Source organism: Coenobita brevimanus, chromosome 83 (assembly GCF_032717465.1).
Source record: "Coenobita brevimanus isolate Jiangsu-jjx chromosome 83, ASM3271746v2, whole genome shotgun sequence".
Lineage (NCBI taxonomy): Eukaryota > Metazoa > Arthropoda > Malacostraca > Decapoda > Coenobitidae > Coenobita > Coenobita brevimanus.
Window position 1 is genome coordinate 13450779 of NC_137036.1, and position 12049 is coordinate 13462827.

At 43.5% G+C, this 12049-nt stretch overlaps 1 protein-coding gene across 1 annotated transcript; it reads left to right on the top strand.

The window, feature by feature from the left end:
• Nucleotides 1-632: 632 nt before the first annotated feature.
• LOC145409886 (enoyl-CoA delta isomerase 2-like) lies at nt 633-10829 on the top strand. Its single transcript, XM_080280154.1, has 8 exons — nt 633-771; nt 1854-1975; nt 3141-3334; nt 4603-4728; nt 5270-5566; nt 7190-7309; nt 9685-9855; nt 10604-10829. The coding sequence occupies exons 1-8, from the start codon at nt 728-730 to the stop codon at nt 10694-10696; spliced, it is 1167 nt and encodes a 388-aa protein (XP_080136280.1). The 5' UTR covers nt 633-727; the 3' UTR covers nt 10697-10829.
• Nucleotides 10830-12049: the final 1220 nt, after the last annotated feature.

Below are 12049 nucleotides of genomic sequence, written 5' to 3' on the forward strand. Positions count from 1 at the left end.
TTCCCTGTTGAAGGTGAGTAAAAACACATAGGCTGGTGGAGTTTTGACAGTGAAAAGGAGAAAATTTTGTCGGAATGTAGTGTAGCGTGATAGCCTTATCTGAAAAGTGAACCCAGTGGACTGTAGACGAGCTACCCCTTCTGCCGTAATCAACCCCCTTTCGGGGGGCAGTGAAGTTGAGGCAGTAGAGCCGCCTTTTTTATATAAGTGCCACTTGAGTGCCACCACAAGGAGGCGTCTCAGGCGTCAAGTCTGAAGGTCGTCTGTTCAAAGTCCATGGTTTTCACAAAATTACTCTTGCAATGTCATATTCATAAGGTAGCACCATTAAATTTGGAGAGATACAATGTCTTTTACAGTTTTATCAGTCTCATAGACATTATTATTATTATCATTTATTATTTTATTTGTTTAGGGGAGCACTGGATAGTGTTGCCAATCTAGCGCTTTTGGCTAGAGATTTACTTCTGCTTAGCATCAATTTTAACGTTTAGGAGTAAGACCAAATTATTTTCTAGTTACTTCTACAAAGATCTAGCCATATTCCAAAAATTATTCCCATTTTCTAGTGATAGGCAAAAGTTTTTTTTTTATTTAGTTATAGTGAAGCGCTATTTGAGGACGAAGTTCACCATTTGCTGAGGCTGGTGGCCTGCTGGGTCAAGGGAGACGAAGCTTGCCTGTCTGTCCCCGGCTTTGGTAGAAGCGACATCAAACTGTGGTTATAATGGCTGGTGTGAGATATCTGGCAAGGACTGTGGCAGGCTGTAGGTGAGGACGAGAGTTGGTCCATATGATAACGTTGTTGAATGTGTTGTAACTGTAGCCGTATTGAAGACGTAGTGTTAAATTGTTTTTGACATGATCAACCCTGCGTTGTTTTATCAGATGTATTAAACTTTACCTTCGTAAGTTAAGCCTAGACGATGATTTGTGGTAATAGTAGTCAGCAGCAGCAGACACAGGCTCATCGAAACTTGAGTCCAGTGGCTGAAGCTGCTTTTCTCCAAGAGTCTAACCTACGAAGATATTTATCATAAAGTTATTATGTTGTTGTTTAGATTTACCTCCCTTAGGTAGAACCGGACTCTAGTGAGAGAGTTAAGGGACGTTTATATAATCGCACTGAAGGCACAAGGTTGTGTCAGTGCCACCACATGAAGGTGTTACTGGCTAGCACCTGTTTTGTGGTAATTCTTAGAACTAACTTGTGACACCGTATTTGTACAGTTTTGGTCAGTCATGCCTCTTGGTTAACTAATTAGTTAAGTTAGGTTTGCTAGGTTAATTTAGGGAGATTAAGTTAGGTTTGTTAGAAAAAGCTATCAGAATAACCTCTACTGTTGAAAATTAAAATTTACCATCAGTTGACAACCTCCCGCCACTGGTAATGTTAATCATATTATGGTCGTGATCAGTAAAGATTATTTCTCTGTCTATAGCCAGACTCCTTAATTCCATAAGGGGTGGCCACAAATGTGGACTGCAGGTACAGCTTCAGCCTGCAGTCCACTGGGTTCACATTTCAGATGAACCAGGGGTTGCAACTGTTAGTGCTGCTGCTGGCCTCTTAGTTTGTTCTTGCAGCCACAGATGGTTCTATTCAACCCCCAAAAGAGTTCTGTACTAAAGAGGCTTGCTCAGGCTTTCTCCCAACCCCTTTCCTCCAAAAAATCAGTCCCTGGCTGAGTGAAAGAAAGGAGACAGCAAGAATGAAATGAAAAGGACATCCCTGTACTCAGTGGACTAATGATGGGGTAATGTTGCCAAAAATAATTCCATGTAAGCCTGCAAAGGGACAAATCTAGGCCAGGTTAAGGTGAGAGGATTGTGTGTTTTTTTATTGTGGTCAGGTATGGCGTTGGCAGTGTGATGGGGCAGGTGGGATGGAGGGCCGCTGGCGTCCGGTTCATGAGTGTCTCGCCGCAGTTTGAAGAGGCCAAGGAACGACTCAACACATTGAAGGAGGACCCAGGTGAGAGATTGGTCTGTCTCTCTACCATATCTATTGATTGACACCTTAAGCCTGTCAGGAGTGGCCATGAATGAAGTGCCTCCATGTTACCCTGTCTCCTGCCATCTGTCTGCCCTCTCTCCAGCTCTCATCCATCTCATTCATTTGCATCTCAATCTTATCCCCAGTCTCCCTTTCCCCCCCATCTCACTCATGTTCTCTCTCCTTTTGGCTTTGTCTCCATGCAACACAGTTTTAATGGAGTTAGCATATATGTGGTAATTCTGTTCACAGGTCAGACTTTGTTAATAATAAGGCTGCAGCTGTTGACTTTTTAAAATAATATTATTTTTTTCCCCCTTGAGTAATCCAAGCATTTACTTGTCTTTAAAAAAGGAATAGAAAATTGTATATTTTCTTGAAGTAAAAAGATCCATTTTTTAAAAGGGTTAAAAACTGTAAATGATATTGCATAAATATAAATAAAAATACCGGTACTGTAGTTACAATATACCATAGAATTTCTCTGTAGATATATCATTTTCACAGAGTTTTCAGAGTGAAATATGTTATCCTGTCTTATTGTCTGCCATTTACAGAAATAATAAAATGGCTGCCTGCCATAGAAGGCCGGCAGCTGCCTGCACTTCACTGGGTTCATGTTTTGTATGAACCTGAGGTGTATACAATAACTATACTCATTTTACCCTAACATGGCCAAAAATTGCCATCTCACCATCTTGATTGCAGAATTGTAACTGTATCTTGATACTAGGATATGGTGCTGCTCACTAAAAAGCGCTATATAAAGGATGTACAACAGGGAGGGGGGGGTGAGTTGGGGGGAGGGTAGTCAAATGGTGGGTGACAGAGCGACTTGGAGGCGTTTTGTCTGCGGCCACCCTTTGCGGGATTAGGGCGTCGGGCTATAGATAGATAGACAACAGTACAATAATATTTTTTACCTTTGAGCTATGTGGTGTAAGCTGCAAAAGAATACGTACTCACAAAAGTGATATGGAAATGGTGTTAACTGTAGTCTAGTCTCTGCCTTTGAACAGTGTGATATAAGCTACAAAAGGACAATAATCTGGGCCAAGTTAAGGTGAACTGAGTATACTACTACTACTTCTACTACTCCTACCACTATTACTACCACTACTACTTACCATCTTCTGTGACCCAGGCAATGAGGTGAAGCTGAAGCTCTACGCCCTCTTCAAGCAGGCAACGCAGGGCCAGGTGACCACAAAGCGACCCGGCATGGTTGACTTTGTGGGTCGGGCCAAGTGGGACGCGTGGAATGCCTTGGGGTCCATGTCACAGGAGGAGGCTCAGAAGGTGTACATTGACGTGGTGAACTCCTTGGCCGGGGCAGAGGTGAGGAAGGCAGGAATTTTAGTCAGTGAAATTCAGGTGGAGGGATGGAGTTGAGAGGTATATGAGGGAGGGGGGAGTGAGTTGGAGGGAGGGCAGTCAAATGGTAGGTGACAGAGCGACTTGGAGGTGTTTTGTCTGCGGTCACCCTTTGCGTGATTAGGGCAACGGTCTATAGATAGAAATTCAGTAATGTATGTCTTTTATTTTATTTTAATTTTTGTTATTACTCTATTATTATTATTATTATTATTATTATTATTATTATTATATGAGAAAGGGGGGTATGAGCTAGGAGCAAGGCAGTGAAGCGACATTGGACGGAGCGACATGAAGGCACTTTGTTTGTGGCCACCCCTTATGGGATTGAGGCGTCTGTCAATAGATAAATTATTATTATTATTACTTTTTTTTTTTTTTATGCAAAGAAGGAACCAAATGCCATAAGTCTGCAAGATTGTTCCCTTGGAAAATAAGATTGTTCCCTCCAAGAAAAAACAAAAACAAGATAACAGAGGTGGGGGCATCCAGCATCCACTCACCCAACACTTTGAATCCAGGTGACGTCCTTGGTACTTTAGTTTTCACTGCTTCAAGATTATTTCACTCAACTTCAGAAAGGCCTCTTGTACTGAAGGGGTTTATCAGTGCCATATTTAACCCCTCGTGTTAAAAAGAAAAATCTGTCCTAAGCTGAATTAATTGTCAGAAGAGGACACGAACATAGTAATGCTAAGACTGTCCCTGGACCCAAAAGGTTTAAAGTGATGCTGTCTATGGGTCAATCTTTTTCTGCGCTGGGTGGTAACCAACTAACCATATAACTTCGTATCCCCTTAAGGCATGGCAAAAGAGATGGGTTTGGTCGGGGTGATTGTTGCCCAGACAATTTTTACTCACTGACAAAACTCTGTGACCTCATTGCTAGTTGGGAAAAGAGGTCTGGATGATGATGATGATGATGATGATTTTTTCCTACCATATTTACCTATTTATGTTGTATGATACTTTTTATTTTATTTTTATTATTTTAATTTTTGCTTCATGAGAATGGCAAAAAAATCCAGGTTCCTTATTTACAGGTAAGTTAGGACTGACTATACTTGCACTGATCTTCACCCTGTCTCCCCCTCACCCAGTCGCCCTCTAACATATCTCCTCACCCTGTCTCCCCCTGACCATATCTCCTCACCCTGTCTCCACCTCACCCTATCTCCCCTTCACCCTTCCTCACCCTGTCTCCCCTTCACCCTGTCTCTGTCTCTCCCCAGGCATCCCAGGCAGCTGCGGCGGCGGAATCAGGCCAGAAATACAGTACTCTGTTGGTGACCTGTGAGGGAGGCCTTCGCACCATCACTCTCAACAGACCCAAGAAATTTAATGCAATCACTGTTGACGTAAGTTGTCCTGGAGGTGATTTATAAGTGGGTGATGGTGGTTTATAAGTGGCTGGTGGTGATTTATAAGTGGGTGATGGTGGTTTATAAGTGGCTGGTGGTGATTTATAAGTGGGTGATGGTGGTTTATGAGTAGGCAATGGTGGCTCAGAATTTAACGTAGGTGTTAGTGGTTTATAAGAGTGATGGTGATTTATAAATTGTCCTGGAAGTGGGATGGTGATTATGGATGGTGATGGTGATTTATGAAAGGGCAGTGGGGTTAGGATGAATGGTGATTTGAATAACTAGCTACCATACAGTTTTTATTTATTTTTATTTTTTCTTAATACAGATAAAGATATGCAATTGAGAGATATACAAATGTAATATCACTGGTGAGCATATGTTGAGAGAGAGAGAGAGGAGGAGGAGGAATTGTAACTCTATGATGATGATGATAGTGATGGTGTTGATGATGATGCTGGTTATGCTGGTAATAGTGATGATGGTGGTGGTGCTGCTGCTGATGATGACCCCAATGCTTCCTCGTCCTCATTAGATGTACAACGAGTGGTCTGCGGCATTGAAGGAAGCCGCGGAGGACCCACATACGGTCATCACAGCCATAACAGGGGCCGGTGAATACTACTGCTCCGGCAACGATCTTTCCAACTTCACCGGTATCAGTCCACAAAACATGCACGAACATTCTAAGAAGAGTGGTGAGCTCCTGTACGGGTTTGTGTCCTCGTTCATCGATTTCCCGAAGCCGTTGGTGGCAGTGGTTAATGGTCCAGCCTTGGGTGTGAGCGTAACCGTCATGGGGCTGTTTGATGTGGTGTATGCCACAGATAAGGTAATTGTTCGTTTGTTTGTGTCATTTTGTTTATGAAGGCTCCAACCTGCTTGCATGTGTTGGCCTGGGTCACGTAATGGCAGCTCTCCTTTCTGCTCGATCTCTGGCAGCCTCCCTATTCAGTCCCTTATCCCTGAGGTCACACCCCATATGTGTGCCTCAGGTAAGGTAAGGGATTTCTTGTTTCACTCTCTGCCTTTCACCTTACCTTGCCCCAGAATTTCACTTCGTGTTTGTCTCTGCTCTTTTATCCCTAACATGGCCCAGCATTTCATTCTTTTGCAGGGGACTTTTTGATGACATGTATGCCTCGGATAAGGCAATGGACTTCGTATTTCACTTGTTTCACCTTAACTTGGCCTAGAATTCCATCCATTTTGCAGGGGAATCATTGGTGCTGCGTATGCTTCGGATAAGGTAGTGGACTTTGTATTTCACTCCACTCCTTTCACCTTAACTTGGCCCAGAATTTTATCCTTTTTACAGGGGACTCTGGTGGTATGTATGCTTCAGATAAGATACTGTAATATACATCATGTCTCTATACTTGTCTCACCTTAACCTGGCCAGATTTTGTCCTTTTGCAGTTTATTTCTTTGAGCTCTGGGGCAGAATCACACGTCTACAGCGCTGCGTACTTTCTGTGCCATTGTATTCCTTGATGACAGCCTCGTAGTGCAGTATTCTAGTATGGGTAGGAAGCTTACTAACACCTCTTCCTTACCAATTTATTCCTGATTCTACTTTGTTGCTATATTCTTGTGTGTTATTCATGCAATCTATGTCGATATTGAAAAGACAGGTGAGGCAAACCAGAGGATATTAATGAATAGTTTGGAGAATAAATCATTAAGGAAATGGTGTTAGGGAGCCTCCTCACCCTAAGAGAATACAAACCTTAGAGTCAGTGTTATATCTACTCATTCAACATGGAAAGATGACAGTTTTAGGGGAAGTTAAATTAGATAGCTTATACTTTCATTGCACCCCTTTTGGCACCTCTTTCTGGATTGACTCTGTCGGATACGGTTATGTGAAGCTACAGGATATGATGAATGTTTTTTGGCGTATCAGATAGAGCCAGGATTTGGGGAGCTTGAATGGTGATTGAATGGAAGCGTGGCCCATTGGAGTAGTCAGACATGAGCTGTTGGAACGTTGCTACTCCTCACCCTTCCCTAGCGTGGGAAAGGAGGTCCAGATGATGATGATATAGTTTTATTAGAGTGGCCAAATTTTTGTTTTAAAATATAGTTACAGCTCAGAGATAAAGATGGGGAGATGTCAGTTTTAGTCTATCCATCTGTCTATAGCCATAAGTCTTAATCCCATAAAGGGTGGCCACAAACAAATCACCTACTTGTTGCCCTGTCCCCTGCCATTTCATTGCCCTCTCCCCCAACTTCCACCCCACTCTCTCATATACCTCTGCTCCATCCCTCCATCTCATCCATGGTCTCCCTCACCATCTGACTCACGTACACTCGTAGTTAGTCTGTCACTCTCCATCCTCTCACCTTACACCCCCCTCTCTCATATACCTCTCAACTCCATCCCTCCATCTCATCTGCCAGGTTAAAATGGTCAGAGTATAGTTTCATTGATGTGGTTTTCTTCATACAGGCAACCTTCAGTACCCCATTCAGCAGACTGGGCCAATCTCCTGAGGGCTGCTCCTCCTACATCTTCCCTAGGCTAATGGGGCCTGCAAAAGCCAATGAGCTGTTGCTGTTTAATAAGAAGGTTAGTTCATGCTCTTTATTTTTCTTTTGTATCGTTCATATCGTTTAAAAAGGCTCCAGTATGCATGTGTCATCCTTGGTCATCTAATGGTGGCTGTCCACGGTACTCAATCTCTGGCAACTTCCCTATTTAGTCTCTTATCCCTGAGGTCACACTCTATGGCCTCATCCCTGGTCTTTTTCAGTCTGCCTCTCACAACCCTACCCTCAGCATTCACACTTTCACTTTCTGCACCTAATTGTCATCCTCCATCCTTTCCACATGCCCAAACCATCTCAATCTATCCCTCCTCATCACAGCACCAATACACTCCAGTCCCATCCTTCCTTTCAAGTCGTCAGTCTAGCCTCCCCCAGACCTCTCATTCAAGGACGCATTGCACATTCATCAAATCATTTTCAAGTGGTGGCGACCATCATCCACTCACTTGATGTAGTGCTGCCTACTTCATTCTTAGCCTTTATCATTCTTTTTCTGTGCCTGCCCTTCTCTCTTCCTATTCTCCCATCTTTCCTGTCGCTTCTTATTGCTTTTCTTTCCTTTACAGGTGGCTTTACATTGAGTGACAAGCCAAATGCTTTCCTGTAAGCCAATAAACCATTTACAACGCTGGGTGGTAACCACATAACCAAACCATACGTGCTCCCTACGTGTCAACAAGTGGGTTGGTGGAGGGTTAGTGCCCCTCCCTGTAATATAACTCAAAGTCAAATGGCCACCCCTTACGGGATTATGGCGTTTGGCAATAGATAGATAGAAAAATTGCCGCAGTTTGTGCCCTTCTTATATGGTGTAATACATTTAGCATAGGATGGTTAATATTTGGAGACTCTTGGTGGCAATTTTATTTTGCTATTGTAGTATCACTGAAGGTTTATTTTAGGTATGTTTGTGGCTGGTATAATGGTACTCCAGGTTAGGCTTCCATCATTTAAATTGTCTGGATAAAGTGTAGAATTCACACATATATTTATCTGATTTTCCCTGCACATGTTGCAAGTGACAAGAGGATGAAACTGGTCTAATTAATTGGTAGTTCAGTGTAATTCTTGAAGCATCAGATTCCAGGACAGGATAGACATGTAATGACTGGATCTTGAATTGGGCTGTATGTTGTCTCTATCTATCTATTGCCAGACGCCTCAATCCCGTTTGGGGTGGCCACAAACAAATCACCTCCAGGTCGCCATTTCACTGCCCTGCTTCCAACTCACACCCCCCTCTCTCATATACCTCTCCACTCCATCCCTCCATCTCATCCTCGGCCTCCTCCTCCCTCTTCCCCCCTCCACCTCACTCACATACACTCTCTTCGTCAGTCTTTCACCCTCCATCCTCTCCACATGGCTGTATGTTGTCTTTTATTTTTTCTTGGAGGGAGCTGTCTCGAAGGCTTCTGGTTTTTGCTTCCTTCTTCCTTGCATTAAAAAGAAAGAAAAAAAAGATAAATATCCTATCCATCCATAGCCAGATGCCACAGGCCCATAAGGGGTGGCCATTTGTCTTTGAGTTAGTGGTTTTACAGAGGGGGCGCACTAACCCTCCACCAACCCACTTGTTGACACGTAGGGAAAATAAATAAACAATAGTAATTCTGCTGGCATATAATACACCTACATGCCTACTGTGGTGTCCCTGTTGACTAGATGGAGATGCAAATGTGACATCCATCCAAGAACCAATCTTCCACACCTTCCTATATCTTGCCATTGGGAAGTACTGATTACCACTAGGGAACATTGGTGCAGTGATTGCTTGTCTGTGGTTGATGGGTCTGCTCAGCTAGACAAACTACACAGGATTACTCAACAATAACTACTAGATTTTAAATACTGGAACCTACCTTACCCCATTTTTAGGTGGGTGTAAGAGACAGGATGATGATGATGATGATGATGATTGATAATGATGATTGATAATGATGATGATGATGATTGATAATGATGAGGATGATGATGACAATTATGATAACAACAATGACGATGATGATTGATAATGAAGATATGGATAATGATGACTGATGATAACAATGATGATGATGATGATGATGATGATGACTTGCGATGATCACCACAACGATAATGATGATGAAGATGATAATGATTGATAATAATGATCAGGAGGATGGTGATAACAACGATAATGATGATGAAGATGATAATGATTGATAATAATGATTAGGAGGATGACGATGACAACAACGATGATGATGATTGATGATGAAGATGACAGTGACAGTGACAATAACAACGACAGTGATGATGATGATGATGACGATAACAACGATGATGATGATTGATGATGAAGATGACAGTGACAATAACAGCGACGATGATGATGATTGACGATGATTTTATTCCCTCCCTTCACCACAGATCACAGCACAGGAGGCGTGTGATTGTGGATTGGTGACGGAAGTGTTCCCCGGCGCCACCTTCCAGCAGGAGGTGTGGCCACGGCTGCAGGAGTACGCTAAACTGCCAGCCAAGAGTCTCATCTATTCCAAGTCTCTCACAAGGGACCTGGAGAAGGAGATACTCTATAAGGTGTGGTGGTGGGGAATTTTTTTTAGTTTACCCTCTGAGATTTGGATGGTGTGCGAATGATTGTGGTTCGTTGTTAGGTGTGGTGTTGGGGAGTTTTGTAATATTAATCCTTCATGGTGTCGATGATGAGAGAGGGAGGGAGGGAGAGAGGGGGGGGAGAGACACACACACACACACACACACACACACACACACACACACACACACACACACACACACACACACACACACACACACACACACACACACACACACACAGATAGAGAGGGAAATTGGGTGAAAATTTAGGCAAAAAGGATAACAATGCGAGAGGAGAAAATGAGGGTGGGAAGAAATGGACTGAGAGGGAGAGAGAAGAGAAGAAGGAGAGAAAGAAAGAGGGAAGGAAGAATGGAAGGAGGAAAGGAGAGTAAGAAGAGAGAAGAGAGGAAGAAAAGTAAAGGTAAGGAAAGAGAGAGAGAAAGAGGAGAGGAGAGTAAGAAGAGGTGAAAAGAGAGAGAGAAGATTGAGAAAAAGAGAGATGACAGGGAGGGGAGAGAGAGAAAGAAGAGTGAGGAAAGGAGAGGGGGGGAGAGAAAAAAAAAACATATACCTTAAACCTCCACACCACATCGTCATTATTTTCCAGGTAGATGAAGGGGGGGGGGAGAGAGAAAGGAGAGGGGGGGAGAGAGGGAGGGGAATGAGAGAGAGAGAAAAAAAGAACATATACCTTAAACCTCCACACCACATCGTCATTATTTTCCAGGTAAACCGCGCTGAGTGTGACCGCCTTGTGGAGCGTTGGACATCCGAGGACTGCATCAACGCCATCATGAAGTTCTTTAACCGCAAAAATTAATCTGCTGAGCCAGGTCAGGACGTATTGGTGCCTAGGGAACTGTTACCTCCTCTGTATGACGACTTTTTATCTATTTAACCTGTTTACCAGGATGGAGGGTGAAAGACTGATGAAGAGAGTGTATGTGAGTGAGGTGGATGGGGGGAGAGGGAGGGGGAGGCTGAGGATGAGATGGAGGGATGGGGTGGAGAGGTATATGAGAGAGGGGGTGTGAGTTGGGAGCAGGACAGTGAAATGGCGGGGGACAGGGGAACGTGGAGGCGATTTGTTTGTGGCCACCCCAAATGGGATTGAGGCGTCTGACAATAGATAGATAGATAGATAGATCTTTTTAACTTGTTTATCTGTTTAACCTCTTTATCTGTTTTACACATCTATTTAACCTGTTTATCTATTTAACCCCTTCAGTTCAAGTACAGGGAGTTGATGAGTAGCACTAGAAATTTCACTCTGAGGTATTTTAATGTGTAAGATGGCTCAGGCTGCTGGTGTGGGCATGGATGTTGCAATGGGAGTAGCAAATGAATATAATGCACCACTAAAAACACCTGGTTCAGTCTGCTGGTGTGGGCTTGGGTGTGGCAGTGTGAATGGGAAATGAATGTAGTGCTCCAAAAACTTACCTGGAGTATCTAATGTCTTCAGGGATGGTTCAGTCTGCCGGTGTGGGCATGGGTGTGGCACTGCAGGCTGAAACTACCCTCCTCCTGCAGCTCACAGTCATCCTTTTAGGGGATAGGGAGGAGGTGAGGGACATTTATATAACCGGGCCATGAGCATCCTGGATATATTGGTGCCACCACATGAAGGCATCCTCTCGTATTGCAGTGAAGAAGGGAGTTTGCATCTTATCCCTTGGTGAGATGGGTGCCTTCATGTGGTGGCACTGATATAACTGGGCATCTCCACTATACTCATTTTATTCTAACTTAGCCTAAAATTGTCATCTCTCCATCTTGAATGCAGACCTATAACAAGATTAACACTTGAATGCAGTGCTTGTCATGAAGAAGTGCCATGGAAAGGATGTAGGGCCGTAGCATTGCCTTTTTCCGCCACTGAGCTACGTGCAGTACGCTGGAAAAGGATGAAAATTTGGGCCAAGTTAAGGTGAAAGAGGTATAGTTATACAGACATCCCTCAGCTACTTCCCTATCCCCCGTAAGGAGAATGGTGAACAACAAGAGGGGAACTTCAGCCTTTAGTCCACTGGGTTTCACAGTATATACGAACCTGGGGCTACAGCTGCTCCCACCCCTTCACCATGAGAGAGGTCCCTTAAGCAGAATCATGTCATCTGGCTATAGAATTAGATAGAAAAGGTCGTCATACTGAATGGGTCTAGTTTCCATC

Excerpts from the sequence above, each read along its gene's own strand:
- LOC145409886 (XM_080280154.1), top strand. The coding sequence starts at position 728 with ATGGCTGGTGTGAGATATCTGGCAAGGACTGTGGCAGGCTGTAG. Across the intron at positions 4,729-5,269 it reads TTAATGCAATCACTGTTGAC|ATGTACAACGAGTGGTCTGC; the intron begins GTAAGTTGTCCT and ends CGTCCTCATTAG. Across the intron at positions 5,567-7,189 it reads TGGTGTATGCCACAGATAAG|GCAACCTTCAGTACCCCATT; the intron begins GTAATTGTTCGT and ends TTCTTCATACAG.